The 14,910-nt window shown below is 47.5% G+C and overlaps 3 protein-coding genes across 3 annotated transcripts; all 3 read left to right on the top strand.

Moving 5' to 3' along the window:
- The first annotated feature begins 2,550 nt into the window (after positions 1-2,550).
- On the top strand, positions 2,551-4,372 carry LOC117855412 (protein MIZU-KUSSEI 1). Its single transcript, XM_034737763.2, has one exon. The coding sequence runs from the start codon at positions 3,159-3,161 to the stop codon at positions 4,023-4,025; it is 867 nt and encodes a 288-aa protein (XP_034593654.1). The 5' UTR covers positions 2,551-3,158; the 3' UTR covers positions 4,026-4,372.
- A 2,819-nt stretch (positions 4,373-7,191) lies between these two features.
- Positions 7,192-8,402, top strand: LOC140222878 (uncharacterized). Its single transcript, XM_072294006.1, has 3 exons — positions 7,192-7,563; positions 7,651-7,876; positions 7,957-8,402. The coding sequence occupies exons 1-3, from the start codon at positions 7,192-7,194 to the stop codon at positions 8,400-8,402; spliced, it is 1,044 nt and encodes a 347-aa protein (XP_072150107.1).
- A 393-nt stretch (positions 8,403-8,795) lies between these two features.
- LOC117856411 (uncharacterized) lies at positions 8,796-13,330 on the top strand. Its single transcript, XM_034738785.2, has 3 exons — positions 8,796-9,227; positions 9,303-9,640; positions 13,174-13,330. Exons 1-3 carry the CDS (start codon positions 8,796-8,798, stop codon positions 13,328-13,330), a joined length of 927 nt encoding a protein of 308 aa, XP_034594676.2.
- Positions 13,331-14,910: the final 1,580 nt, after the last annotated feature.

Below are 14,910 nucleotides of genomic sequence, written 5' to 3'. Positions count from 1 at the left end.
CCGCCGACTTATTCCTTGACCAACAACATCACTAGTCGGTAAGTTTTTGTAAGGATTAGGCATAACAGTAGTCGGCTTTTGAATACCAACTTTTGACTAAGATGAATTGAATCTGAACTATCCTCTTTATCAATTAAAGACTTGAGCTAAAAATTCACAAAGTTGGATAGGGCATCAGATAAAGTACCTGAGGATTGCATCTCTTTCAACGTGTTGATGGTGGATGGCGGTTGCAACTCCTTTATCTTGACGACGTTTCGATCGGTTAGACAGTAACATGATAGAAGCAACTTTTCAGCAGCCAGATCGAATTCTCGCCAATATTCCATACGAAATTCTTTACATGACATCATGTTGCTAGGGTTTGATGGATCAGCCATGACGGTCAGATTCTTCATCCCCAGCGGAGTCATCAAAATGTGTTAGCGCTAAAATCGGGCAACACGAACGCACTCGAACGTGCGACGCGTGGAGGGGCTCCTTGCATCTCCTCTGCGCGAGCGGATCAGACCGGTATGGTAAGCCGGTGAGATCGGTCTCGCCGGGGAGCCCGACAAGGATCCAATGAACGCTCGCCCGCGAGGGACCCATCGGGGCAGGCGCACCTTGGGTTGCCCTAGTCTCGGCAGGTCAGCTAGGACACCTCCCACACCATGGAGATAGAAGAAAAACAGCATATGGGGTTGAAAAAGTTGGGCAAAGAGGGGAAAAAAGGTAAAAGTAAAAGATAGATTGGTTGTTGATCGATTGGATCCTCTCAATCGGTTGTGACCCTTTATATTTACAGGATGGGGAGGTCTTGCCCTGTTAGGAATCGAAATCCTAACAAATCCCGTGTCAAAATCCAATTCCTAACTCGAACTACATAGACCAAACCGATCTGACCGCCCTGCCAAACCGGTTCTCTTATGTGTAAATCTTCCCGAGGTCATAACTCTCTAATCTGAACTCCAAATCGGACGTTCTACATATGCATTCTGATCTACTCGACGAGAGCTACATAATGGTGAAGTCCAATTTACATTTTAAGTATTTTGGTCAAACTGATCTAACTGGTTGGGAGACTGATTCAGAGACTTATCGTCCAATTCTGACAATTTTCACCGTGAACAACTATAATAACCAATTTGTTTGCCGCAAATATGACTGGCCGTGTGGGCCTGGTCACCTGGACATGGACACCCAGTAGGAACAGTACGCTCACAGCTTGCTATGCTACCTGCTACTGCTAGTGCTACAGTAGAAACCAGAGTGGCAGACTGGGAGCGGGACAGGAGACAGAGCAGTGTGTGGCTTGTGTCATGACTCATGGCTCGTGAGGTTATCGGCCGGTCAGATGGGCGCTTCGGGCGCAGCGCCTAGCAGTGCTCAAAATGCGCCACCAACATGTGCCACCAATGCGCCGCAGCGCCTGCCATGCTCGTCGCGCTGCCGTTGCAATCCGCTCCCTCTATATACGTCCAGGTCACGGCGCCCGCCGCCGGGCAGGCAACCTTTGCTTTGTTTGACCCCATCGGAGGGTTCGCCAATCCCGAGGGTTGAAAAAAACAGCACCCCTTGTCTGTCCTTCAGCTTGCCTAACTTCCATCTTATCAGCGGCGTCGTTCTTTCTCTCGGTTACGACTTACGATCTACTCCTAGAACGTGCATAGTTTGGACTTAGGCGGTAAATTACTCAGTTATAATTACAACACTAGAAAGATAATCTCAGTCTAGCGTGAGAATGTCTCGTGAGCTTTAAGCAGCAAACAATGCATAAAACCGCTACTAGATTACCATACGTTATCCACGTCGAAGCTCCGGCCATGGTTTCGGCGCCACTGTGTGACAAACAGTGTCGTACTCTGCTGCCCATGCCTGCCTAGTGCCTACCCTTTTCTCAGGGGGCAGCTTGGACGCATTCGGGCCTCCAGACATGGGCAGCCGGAGTTCGACCTGCGCGTGCCTTTGGAATGCCAAGGGAATCTCTACCGGCTGTTCACACTTCAATTACCTATTGCTAACTGGTTCAGCCTCTCCGTGTTTGTTTGGCTCTGGGTTCTTAAACCTTAGTTAACTAGTTGTGAGCCTACTGCTGCTGATCGGAACTGACAAGGAATCTCAGCACACTCGAAGGCGCACCATGTGTCGAATTGCCTTTCAGAGAGCGACACATGCCTGCATAATTACGTCCGTACCAGGATTAAGGAGTGTGTCTGTGTCCCCCCAGTAAAGCTATTCGGCAGTTACCGTTCATTCAGACGCCCGAATGCGATAGTCAGCACCTGGCCACCAAACTGATAGAACTTCGTCGCTCAATGCTCACCTGGAAGTCACCTACATTCTTGCCCGAATCGCTAGTAGTAGTATTCTGTTCTTTTGCTACCGCATTTCGTGTGTAGTGTCTGGGATTTATCAATTAGCCGGTGTCAGCCGACGTGATGACGCCACCTGTAGCACTTGTTGTTTGCTCATGCTCACAGCTCGCAAGAGACGACGACATGCTTATGACGGCCATAAACCTGGTACTCTGGAGAATGACGCACTGCACAGTGCACAGCACCGGCAAACCCGGCTAGTCTGACGACCCAACACCCCGAGGAATAAATCCACTCATTCTCAACAGTCACACGATGCTAAACACCACGAACTAATCAGGACGGACCATGATTATGGGAAAACACTTGTTGGGGTCTTGCTTGCAATCCGCTCAGCTTGGTAAGGTGTGCGGTTAGGAGTATAGAGTAACATGTACAACTGCAGCATCAGAACATCTTCAGTTCAGGACTATTGTAAACAACTCATGTCAAAAAAGCATGCCAAACCATCAAGGCAGGCACGCCCTCTCTCCTCCATAATCGTTTGTCGAATGGATTGGTATTCTCTTGCCGGCCGGCCTGCCTGTCCACCCTGCTCACACTCTGCCAGAATCTGCAGCTTGTCTTCCATTTCCTCATCAAACACAACGCAGCAGAGGAGAGCCAGGCCGGGACAAGACAAAGCAGAGAAGCTCTCGTTCTTCTCCTCTCTTCTCCCCTGTCTGCTGCTCAGTTTGGTGGGTTCTGCTCACCAGTCTCCCTCAGACCCTCACAGTATACAAAGCCCCTCCTTCCTCCCTGCACTTTGAGACCATTGGACACACCGCACTCTCCCTCCACGCTCAGGCGAGGCAAACGACCATGAGGACCATCATGGCGAGGAGCCCCCACGAGTCCTCCTTCTCCTTCTCCCGGAGGAACTTCAAGTGGCCGGTCCTTGGCAAGAGCAGCAGCCATGGCGCCACGGCCGGCGTGGAGGACGGCTCCGCTAAGGGCTCGGAGGCCGACGAAGAGGACGAGGCGGCCATGGCGTTCTCCTCCAGCTGCCCGTCGTTCCACTCGGAGGACTTCGTGTCCCCGCCGCTGCCGCCCAAGCAGCGCAGCAAGAAGGGCCGTACCGCTGTCTCCCGGCTGCGCACGGCGCTGGCCGCGGCCATCGCCGGCCGGCACCGGCAGGTCGGCCTCGGCGCGCGGCTCACGGGCACGCTCTACGGCCACCGCCGCGGCCACGTCCACCTCGCGTTCCAGGTGGACCCGCGCGCGTGCCCCGCGCTGCTGCTCGAGCTCGCCGCGCCCACGGCGTCGCTGGTGCGCGAGATGGCGTCCGGCCTCGTGCGCATCGCGCTCGAGTGCGACCGCGCCAAGGCCGCCTGCGCGCTCCCCAGCGCCGCCTCGGCCGCTTCCAACAGCGGTGGCGCCGGCAGGAAGTTGGTGGAGGAGAAGGTGTGGCGCGCGTACTGCAACGGCAAGGGCTGCGGGTACGCGGTGCGCCGCGAGTGCGGCGCCGCGGACTGGCGGGTGCTGCGCGCGCTGGAGGCCGTGTCCATGGGCGCCGGCGTTATACCGGCGGCGTGCGGCGGTGGCGAGGGGGACGTCATGTACATGCGCGCGCGCTTCGAGCGCGTCGTCGGCTCCCGCGACTCGGAGGCGTTCTACATGATGAACCCGGACAGCAGCACTGGCGGCAATGGCGGCCCGGAGCTTAGCATCTACCTCCTTCGAGTTTGATCGCACGTTCACCTACGCTGCTGCACCAACCACCGTGATCTTGCGTGCTTTAAGCTGCTGTCATTTACTTGTGCTATCTTTCGTGTTTATGGTGTGGTTGTTGTGAAAAAAATGATGTCCGTTTAGACTTTAGACCGCTGCAAAATGAAACGGAGTGGGAACTTTCCCTTTAGGGCCTTTTTTTTTTCCTGGGATTTGGCTTGATGGTTGGCACTTGCCTTATTGGTCACTATTCACCTCAACTCTCAGATCATATTGAGGTTGTGATAGTGAGCTCCAAGAGTTGAGGTGATGATGTTGTAAGATTAAGAGTATGTAGTAATGAAATGAGTATGTCCTACCGTAAATTTGTTTTACTTCAGTGGAGAAATCATAACTGAAAAGAGTGAAATAAACTCGTAAAGCAACTGGTAACAAAGTTACGCAAAAGTGCATCAACCCGCACTATTTTAAGGGTCATTAATATGAAAATTGTAAAGAATTTTAAAGCTCAAGATTAATCGATTGTATTATTTATCTAATTGTTCTCATTTTGTTCATTTTCTAACATAAAGTTATTTGTTTTCGACACGTGGTTAAATGTATATTGCTTCTCGTTGCAGCCTATGCATCATGACTTCATTACCTTTTTGTTGTCAGGTTAAAACTCGAAATCTATTAATTAAGAAACCTACATTATAGGCCACATATTGCAGTCTTATTAGTTACTACAGTGCCATACATAGGCATATGAGCATCAGAGCATGCACCAATAGTTGGGAAGCCGAATTTAGGGGGTGTTTGGAAGGAGGGGGCTAACCTTTAGCCCTGTCACATCGGATGTTCGGATACTAATTAGGAGGACTAAACATAAGCTAATTACAAAACTAATTGCAGAATCTCTAGGCTAAATCGCGAGACGAATCTATTGAGCCTAATTAATCCATCATTAGTGAATGGTTACTGTAGCACCACATTGTCAAATCATGGACTAATTAGGCTTAATAGATTCGTCTCGCGATTTAGCCTAGGGGTTTTGTAATTAGTTTTGTAATTAGTCTAGGTTTAATACTCCTAATTAGTGTCCAAACATTCGATGTGACGGGGGCTAAAATTTAGCCCCCTCCTCCCAAACACCCCCTTATTATATGCTCTATATCTTTTAAAATAAATTAGAGTGCCTACAATTAAATTATCGATGTAGATATATTATAATATTATCGTCAAAACATAATGATTTATCATATTATTTAATATGGATTGTTATTGTCTTTTGCACGTGAGTATTTAAGGAAATATTTTCCATGGTTGCTAAATCATGGATATTAATGTGCTCATCGCTTCATGTATTCTTGTATATGTGGTCTGTATGGTGGCACACATAACGCTTATATACTTTTTCACAATTAATAATGAGGTAAGTGGGTAAATTAGAAGTATGCATAGCTGTACTTTGAAATTTTTTTCATGATGGCAAACATTGTGTAATATAGAAGTTTTATTAGTTGTATTTGAGTTATTTTTTTAAATGGCGAACATTGGGTAATTCAGATGTTGTTTTACAGGTCATTTTAGGTTAACAGGTGTGAGTAATTTAGGACCAAACTTATCCAATAGCTACTGTTGTTAACAACGATTAAGTTTACTAACCAATGGTAAGATGCTTTGTTTTTCAATTAACTTTAGATTTTCCCTCATTTCTATAGCGTGTCTTGTAAAGATTTATGTAAGGGTCCAATTAGTTATACTAAAATGGTATACTTGTAACTCTGCTATACAAATGGTTTTATTCCAATGTGTACGCCACTCGTTTTGCATGGAGCATTACACAACTAATCAGTGAGACTGTGAGAGTATAGTTCTACCTTTGAGTCCTTGACGAACCACCATTTAGGGCGTGTTTGGTGTCCTGCAGCTGCGTGAACCAGGCTCACCGCGTGCACCCTCCGTCTGTTCGGTTGCCTGGTCCCCCCCGCGAGCCAGGTTGTGCGCGTGCAAAAGAACCCCCGCGGCCAGGCTCCGCAAATACGAGACGAGCGGCCGTTTCCGCCGGGCCTGGCTCCCGCGGTGCGACGGCGGGCGCGCGGGAGGCGAAAACTTGGCCAGCGGGAGCTCGCGCCATTTCGCTGGGGTTACCTCCCCCTTTCGCGCCACTCACCGCAGATATATCCCCCTCCCCGCCGCCTCCGCTCCCCCTCGGTCACCATTCGTCTTCTTCGCTAGATCTGAGGTGCTCCCTCTCCTCTCTTCCTCTGGTTTTCATGGATTCGGTTCATCGATTCGCGTTGTATTGATCCCCTCCCTCCTTCATTGCTTCCTAGGTGCTCTGGATCTGAGTTGTTGCGCAGGTAATCTGGTTCGCCTCTCCCCCCCCCCTCGGTGTTCTTGATCTCCTAACCCTAGATGCATCTCTGAGTGGTTTTTATTCAAATCGATGCAGGGATCTCAGATCTGTGTTCCCCGCTTGGTTCGAAGGTACGAATCCATGTTCTTGGTTAGGGTTTTTTTTCCTATTTATTTCTTTCATTTTCCTAAGGTATGAATCAATGTTGGTTAGGGTTGTAACGTATGAATCCATGTTGATGCTGCCAGGTTACAGATCTGCTGTCGGTTGTTTGTTCGTGTGCAACATTGTTTGGGTGCTTGCCGTCCTCGTTCGGTATAAGCAATCCTCCCCTCCCTCTCCACCTTTTCTGATGAATGCTGGTGCTATCGATGGTGATTGTGTGCGCTACAGATCTGATAATGCTATTTCTTCTGAGCTTATGTCCAAGTCAATGATGTTTTCTCTTTTAATCTGAGCATATGTCCATGCCAATGCTGATGCTTGTTTGAATCTGAGCACTTGTTCAATGCCAATGATGATATCCTGTTTTTATCTGAGCACTTGTTCAATGCCAATGATGATATGCTATTTTTATCTGAGCACTTGTTCAATGCCAATGATGTTGTATCATTTTCCCTTTAATCTAAGCATGTGTTGCATGGCAATGAAGTTTGTCACCGTATTGCTGCTTTGGTAGTCATGGTAATTGTCTTGTTTGCTTAGATGGCTTTGGAGGACCAGCAACGCTTGCTGTTTGCCCGAGCTGCTGCTCTTATCACGGCTATGTATGCATTCTTCTTCACTAGGATAAGAATGCAACGTAGTTCAAGGCCATAGATCAGTTATGGCCCTTTGAGTGCCATGGATGAGGAACACCAAAAGAACCTGGACAAAATTTACAATTGCACTGATATAAAGTGTGTTGCTATGCTTCGCATGAGAAAAGCACCTTTTTTTGCACTGTGCAACTTGCTTAGGGAAAGGCAATTGCTGTCAGATAGCCTTCATAGTTGTGTTGAAGAGCAGCTAGCAATGTTTCTACACATTGTTGGCCACAACCAACGCTTTAGAGTTATTCACCAACATTGGAGAAGGTCAATAGAAACAGTGCATAGATATTTCAAGGAGGTCTTGTATGCTATTGGGGAACTTAGGCAAGAAATGATTAGAGCTCCATCTATTGAGACACCAGTTAAGATAAGCAATAGCCCAAGATGGTACCCATATTTCAAGGTAACAAATTTGTCATGTAGTTTGTAGGTTATTGCTGCATACTTGGGTGCATCTCATGTAACATGCATCTATTGGGTTTTCATGTAGGACTGTGTTGGGGCAATAGATGGGACTCATGTATATGCTAGAGTGCCAGCAAAGATCCAAGCAGCATTTAGGGGAAGGAAGCACTACCCCACACAAAATGTTCTTGCAGCTGTTGACTTTGATCCGAAATTTACTTATGTCTTAGCTGGTTGGGAAGGGTCTGCTCATGATGCTACTGTTCTTGCTGATGCACTAGAGAGGGAGGATGGGTTAAGGGTTCCACCAGGTAAATAGCTGAATTGGGTACCTAAATAAAAATTGTAACTTCATAACAATGGACTTAATGCATTTCTGTACTTGTTATAGGAAAATTCTACTTAGTAGATGCTGGATATGCTTGTCGTCCTAGATTCCTTCCTCCTTACCGTGGTACTAGGTACCATCTGAAAGAGTATGGTGCTAGGAACTACCCAACCAACCCAAGGGAGTTGTTTAATTTGAGGCATTCAAGTCTGAGAGTATCTGTTGAAAGGGCTTTTGGTGCTTTGAAGAACCGTTTGCGCATCATTGATAATAAACCATTTCATCCCTACAAGACACAAGTCAAGTTAGTACTTACTTGCTGCATATTGCATAATTGGATACTTGGGCATGGGGTTGATGAGGTAGTTCCTACTGAGTTCTCATGGGTGCCCAACAATAATGATAGTCCTGGACATGGGGTCCAGATGGATGACAATGCTGTTTGGGCTCAAAGTAGGGATGAATGGGCTCAACACATGTGGTCCAATAGGGGCAACTCTCACATCTAAGTTGTATCTGTTTTGTATTCTATGTATGTTAAACAATGTTTGTTACTTATGTTCTGAGGCATTGAACAATTGCAATGATGATTTTACTTATTTCAGTACACAATATAGCTAAGGCATTGGACATGTGCAATGATGTTACACCTCTTTTGATACTACACTAGACCTGAGGCTTGAGACATTTGCAGTGATGATTTTATTTTGTCTGATACTTCATTAGAGCTGATACTTCTTTTGAACTGAGGCATGAGACATGTGCAGTGATGAATTTTTATTCCTATTTTCCTCTTGAGTGCAATGCATATTGATGACTAAGGGCACATGACACATGCAATGATGTTTCCCCAACTATGTTATTCCTGTTTCTGAGTGGGGGTGTGGCAATTGGAAATAGGAATGGCTGAGGAGATGAATGCTGAGATCCTTGCTGCTGATGAGCTTGTGTTCCCTAGTGGGGCTGTTGGGGCTGATGGGGATGATGGCCTTGTTGGGGCTGTTGGGGTTCCTCCTGGTGCTGCTCAGCAGAGACCTGCTATGAGGTGGACAGATGTGATGTCTGGATTCATTCTTCGCCGCATGTGCCAGCTGATTTCAACTGGTGTTAGGACTGATAAAGGTTTCAAAGAAGTCCACCTCAATCAGGTTGCTAAGGCTCTGCATGAGTTCAGTGGCAATGAAGTTACTGGCACACAGGTGTATAACCACTTGAGGAAGTGGAGGCAGAGGTGGGTTAAAATCTCAAAGCTGAGAGAGCTGAGTGGAGCCTTGTGGAATGGGGACAGCTCAATGATTGTCCTTAAGGAGGAGCACTACAATGGACACATCAAGGTATGTAGTAATGTTGTTGTTTCTTTATTAAATGTTTAGCAGTTTAAGTATCTAACTTCAGTTGTGCTAATGCAGGCACACCCTAAAGATGCTGAGTACCTCAACAAGCCAATTGTGTACTACCAGGAGATGATGGTCATCTTTGGTAATGGTCAGGCAACAGGTAAGTATGCTATGGGGTCAAATGAGGCTCTTGGTAGTCCTTCTGAGTTTGCCTACAGCCCAATGAAGTATGACCTGCCTGAGGAACTTACTCCTGGAAAGCCTGAGGCAGCTTATGTGTCCAAGTCAGAACCACCTGTTGGAAGCAAGAGAAAGAGGTCCATGCTGTCAGATGATGATGTCCTTGTGCTCACTGGCATGACTGCTGCAGTGAACAATGTTGCAGATGCTATACGTTCTACCAAGGTTGAGGATTCCCACCCTGACTTGTATGGTGCACTGATGTACATGCCAGGGTTCAGTGAGGAAGCTCTAATGCTTGCATATGGTCACCTGCTTAACAATAAGGCCCAGGGATCTGCTTTTGTGCAGATGTCTCACTCACACCGTGTTCTTTGGCTGAGTACCTACTTGGCCAAGAACAACTACATGTGAGTAACTGGGCTTGGTTGTTGAGCTGTTCTAGTTGGGCAGTGATTCTTTTGGACGACCTGGTGCAGTTGTGGCTTCTTTTGTGCATACCTGTTGCCTGATCTGATGGTCTTTTGTGCAGCTGACAACTTGATGCATTCTTTTGGGATGGGGACTTGATCCTGTCTCCTGACTATATGGCTAACTGTAGCCTTCTACTTGGCTGACTTAGATAAGCCTACTGTGAAGTCATCTTATTCTGTCTGAGTTAGATATTAAACTGAGCATGTGTCTATTGTGCCTATTGTGTCTGTTGTGCCTATTGTGTTTTAATCTGAGCACATATCCATGCCAATGATGATATACTTTTGATATGCTTCTTGTTGATCATCTCTGTCCATGCCAATGATGATATCCTATTCATATGGTTCTTATTTATCCTTTCTGTTAAGGTATTTTATGCTATTGTGCCTACTTCCTGCCTGTTTCATAAGTTGCTTGTGGCTTTTCCTCTATGTTTGATGTTGTACTTGCTGTCTGGTCTCTTGATCCTTTCTGTCTGTCTGATGAAAGAGTTCCTGATATGCTTCCTGTGGACCTTTGCAACCTTATAATGTCATCCTTTGTAACCTTCATATGAAATACATGTTTATATTTATATATGTTACTAATGTTTCATGAATTGTAGACATCTATGGCCTGGTATGTTGGTCATGTTGGCCGACAACCTGGAGTTTACTCCAATTGGGTTGATGCCCATGCTCAAGTCAGTGGCTACAAGGGGGCCTGCCACAAGAAGTACAAGTCAAGTGATGAAGCATTTGCAGCCTTCTACGGTCTTCAAAACAAAGACGTCAAGCCAACAGACTCACATGACCCTCCTAAGATGGAATTATGGAATGTTAAAGATGTAATTATAGTTGTTCAGTTTGTAATCATTGCTTTTTTGCTGTACAAGTTGATGTAATGTCGATCATGTTTGCAACTGTCATTGTACTTATGGTTACCTCCTTGTGCTGAACAAGGCAGTGGTATTCTTACCACTGCATGCAGGGGGTAACCTCATACAATTGCATGCGACTAACCAAACACCATTCCTGCATCTATTCTTTCAAATTTCGAGTACATTCAGTCAACCAAACAGCGTATCCGCGGAGCCTGGCTTATTCCATGCGCTCAACCAAACAAATCGGCCTTGCATGCGCGCGACCTGGCTCAGGGGAGCCTGGCTGGCTGGTACGAGCCAGGCTAGGGTCCTCCAGGACACCAAACACGCCCAAGCATTTACGGTGAGCTTGGATGCGGGTCTAACTAACTAATTAGTAGCTGGGAAGATCGAGATATATGACCGTGTAAGTTAAAACTTGATTACTAGGAAAAGTTAGGATAAACTTATTTAAACCGACTTCACATAAATATAAATTAGTTCATTCAATTCAAGGACCTACTTGTTAGATCGGAATAATGATTATTTTTGCTGGGTTATAGAATCCATGTATGATCCAAACGGACGGCACCTTAGGGTGGTTGCCGGCATAATCTTGGTAAACCGGTTCCAGTGGGAAAAACTGGCTCAGGTTACTTTTTATGTCAAGTTCATCTCGTAGCAAAGTCAATGCATCAACTGTTGGATGGAACGGTGCCATACCTACGTAGTACAGCGCGGTACATGAAAGATGCAGGCGGTGAGGTGACTAGGGGTTGTCGTTTCCACATAGTCAAACGCTTCTCTCTCTCTCTCTGTCTCTCGAACATGGCTGATGAGCTACATCATGGCCCATGCAAGGACGGCCTCTTTGAACCTGATGGTTAGTCTGGTGGGATGTGCCTATGGTCTAGCGAGGAGGCGCTCGCTGTCGCTGCCTCCCTCGCTCTGTCTCTCCCCCGGCCTCAAGTGATTGATGCCTTCATGATGTCAGATGCTAATAAATCCCATGCAGGATTTGGCACAGGATTCCTTTCTCGTTTGCTGGGCCGACTCCCAGCTCCAGCCTCCTGTAGTCCTCCTGTTCCTCCAGAGATCAGAATCAGACCCTCCATGTTGACTACTGACAGCTACTCGCTTCTTTTGCAGCGAGCTACCCGCATTTCTCACCCTTTACTTTACCAATAGCCACGGAATTTCTTGCTAACACTTGCTAATAGGTTGGAATGAAAAATGCATGACTTTACACTGATCTAACTACTGAGGCTGGCTGATTACACAGGTGTAGCTAGACGAACCTTGTGGTTTTCTCAAGTGAACGCCAGTAGGTAATTAGCAGTGTTTGGGCCAAAGTTCGCATTTAGCACTGCATTTCTGCATAACAACAACATAATGTTTGAAGAATGGTGACCTGGTATTCAGGCCAAAAACTTTGCACTTCAGTCCCTAATGACTGAAAGAAAAGGGTCTCCACCAGCTGCATCTCTCTCCCTCCGATTCTCCGAAGCTCGGTCTCCACACGATCCGAATCTTGTGCAGAGTTGAAGCATGCCAAACATAATTAACAGCGAAATGCAGCAGGCACAGGCAGTGGCCAGTGGCACGGGACGGAACTCATGGCCTGTTCGGCTGGACTTATAAGCCGGCTGAAAAGTTGAAATGACTGATTTGTTGTGAGAAAAAAATATTGTTTGGTGACTGATAAGCCGGCTGATAAGCTGAATCGAATAGGCTGTCAGTTCTGTCACTTTTGCCATCGCGGTGCCAAAGCCTTCTGGACCGTTGGCAAGGCAAGACAAGACATCCCGCACAGCAATCAATCTAGATCCCAGTTATCATTCGACGCCGGCGGTGAATGATGGTAGCCATGAGAGACGTGAGGACCTCGTGTTATCATTCGACGCGGCTTGCGCAGGACAGCATGCTGCATGCGGCGGCTCTGGCCATGAAGCCATGCCCCCCGGCCCGGCTCGACAGCATCTCCCAGTCCCACCCCACCCATCCCGATGGGAAAGCGCGGGCGAGTGTTTACGGATCGGCAAGATAGGACACGGCTAATCACCCGTTTTCTATGCAAAAAGCAGGGGGGTTCTGGTGGCGCAAAACGGCAGCCGTAATCATGCCGGGAGCCGCACGCTAGTACCTGCACTCCTGCAGATACATGGCCCGCGTGAGCTGCTGAGTAGACGAATTCGGACAGTTTGGAGCAGGGGCAACCATGTGCCTAACTGCATACTAATCTTCTTTCTTCTCCCTTTATAGCACTCCTAATGGAGGCCCTAACTGGAGCTAAAATGCCGGCTCCTGGGTCGCTGGGCCGTCAGAATGACTGAACGAGACGTGGTGTGAATTTTCCTTTGCCGTGCGAACCGATCAACTGCTCTTGCTCTGCCGAGCCGGTCGGGTGCAGTGCAGGGCGCCACTGGGCACTGGCTGCCTGGGCGCCTGGCTCTGGCTGGGCACCATTGCCCGAAGAGCGCCAGATCGAGACCTGCAGCAAGCGGCAGCCGGCAGCCGACCACGACAGCGCTTGGGAAGCCAAGGCCAGCGGCACTGCACTCTGCACTGCAGGCCTGCAGCTGCAGCGAAGCCTGCTTGCGATTGATGGCCTGGCGCCATTCATTTCACTGACCCGTCTCCTATCTTGGAACCCGTCTCCTGCAGGCCTGAGAGTGTTTTGCTGCTTGCTCCTGAACTGAAAGCTAGCCTCACCTCATCCCTCGAGAGCGGAGTGAAGAGACGCTCATACTGGCTGGTGATGGCTGCAGGCTGCTCTGCATCTCGGGACGGAGACGGGCTGTGGCTGACGGACCCATCATGATTATAGTATTATTATCGCTGCCACTTGTGTCGTGCGAGCGACATGATTGGTGCCCAACGTGGAGTACTGCGGCTGCGTCTTTCGGTCTTGCGCGCGCGGTCCTCGATAAAGAGCCCGATCGAGTGTACACCCGGCCCGTCACGAGTTTTACCTTGTGTACGTTAACGGTACCGGGCAGGCACGATGTGACTGTGAGGTTAGCCTGACGAGTCGCACATGCACACGCTGTAGTGTTTCTTGAGGGAACCACACGCCATAGTGTAAATGGAGCCGGGAGCCATGGCAAGACGTCCATCGCTGCATGTTGAGTTCCACTCCCATTTCCTTCGCCACCATCAAGAAGAAGAAACTCCAAATCCTGCTTGCACGATCAGCTTGGGCCTTCTCATGGTGGCTTAGAGATAGCTAGTGAAAGTAATTAAGTCAATAACTTTTACCAAGCAAAATTTGGAGAAATTTCATTCAGTGGTACCATCCAGGGAAACGAGGATTCTTATATAGAGGCTAGAGCGCGGATAAGTTCGCTCGTCTAATCTGATGGGAACTGCAAAGATGGATTAACGCGTGAATGGAATTACGGAATCAAATTCCTAGACCTCTGTTTTACGTCTCGATATATTCGAAGTGCCCGACCTAGTTGCATCTGCAGATTTTTTTTAATGACATGACCTCGTGCTCAAAACACCCGGCCTGAACCACGTCGAATTGAAAAAGCGACTCCATTTTGAGTGGATAGAATAAAAGAGGATGGAGAATAATGGAGTTTCAGGGGGTTGTAGGGAGCATATCCATAACTACCCAACAGGTCCTTAAGCTAGGTTTTGGGTTTGTTAGAAAAAAACAATCTTCGACTCTCTTGAGTATTCTCCTCTTTCATTTTGTTTATTCTTTTAATTTTAAACATACTCAAGGAGTAGTACATAGTGCACAGAAGTTGTCGCCGGTCTTGTTGATGGGATGATAGTCAAGGTGGTTCTGTTAAATGCATAATGGTGAAGTTTAGATATTTTTACTACTACTTTCAATTTTCCCATTCTTATAGATAAGACAAGAACCAAAAGTATATAAAGAAAATGTGTCACGCACTCACGCTGAGGAAATCAAGAGATATATATGCGGTGGGCCTCCTGTACTTCAGTACTTGGGCCAGTCCGCGTGGAATATAGATGGGCTTCCTGTCCTCCTTGAGAGTGTACTTGGGCCTTCGCTCGCTGTCGACACGTCGAAGCACCCGGCGATGAACTTTTTTTCGACGAACACCCTCCGTAGCGTTTCCATCTATAAACAGAAAAATCTTCGTAGCATTCCATCCTCTTTTTGAACTTTCTGGCACCAATGTGCGCAATCGACTCAGCGAATAATAT

Source organism: Setaria viridis, chromosome 5 (assembly GCF_005286985.2).
Source record: "Setaria viridis chromosome 5, Setaria_viridis_v4.0, whole genome shotgun sequence".
In the NCBI taxonomy this organism is placed as follows: Eukaryota; Viridiplantae; Streptophyta; class Magnoliopsida; order Poales; family Poaceae; genus Setaria; species Setaria viridis.
This window is presented reverse-complemented; position numbering and strand designations above follow the sequence as displayed.

Bases quoted from the DNA above. Each gene is read 5' to 3' on its own strand.
- LOC117856411 (XM_034738785.2), top strand. From the start codon at position 8,796: ATGGCTGAGGAGATGAATGCTGAGATCCTTGCTGCTGATGAGCTTGTG. The intron at 9,228-9,302 runs GTATGTAGTAAT...GTGCTAATGCAG, and splicing joins ACTACAATGGACACATCAAG to GCACACCCTAAAGATGCTGA. The intron at 9,641-13,173 runs GGATTCCCACCC...CCTGGGCGCCTG, and splicing joins ATACGTTCTACCAAGGTTGA to GCTCTGGCTGGGCACCATTG.
- LOC117855412 (XM_034737763.2), top strand. From the start codon at position 3,159: ATGAGGACCATCATGGCGAGGAGCCCCCACGAGTCCTCCTTCTCCTTC.
- LOC140222878 (XM_072294006.1), top strand. From the start codon at position 7,192: ATGGATGAGGAACACCAAAAGAACCTGGACAAAATTTACAATTGCACT. The intron at 7,564-7,650 runs GTAACAAATTTG...GTTTTCATGTAG, and splicing joins GATGGTACCCATATTTCAAG to GACTGTGTTGGGGCAATAGA. The intron at 7,877-7,956 runs GTAAATAGCTGA...TACTTGTTATAG, and splicing joins TGGGTTAAGGGTTCCACCAG to GAAAATTCTACTTAGTAGAT.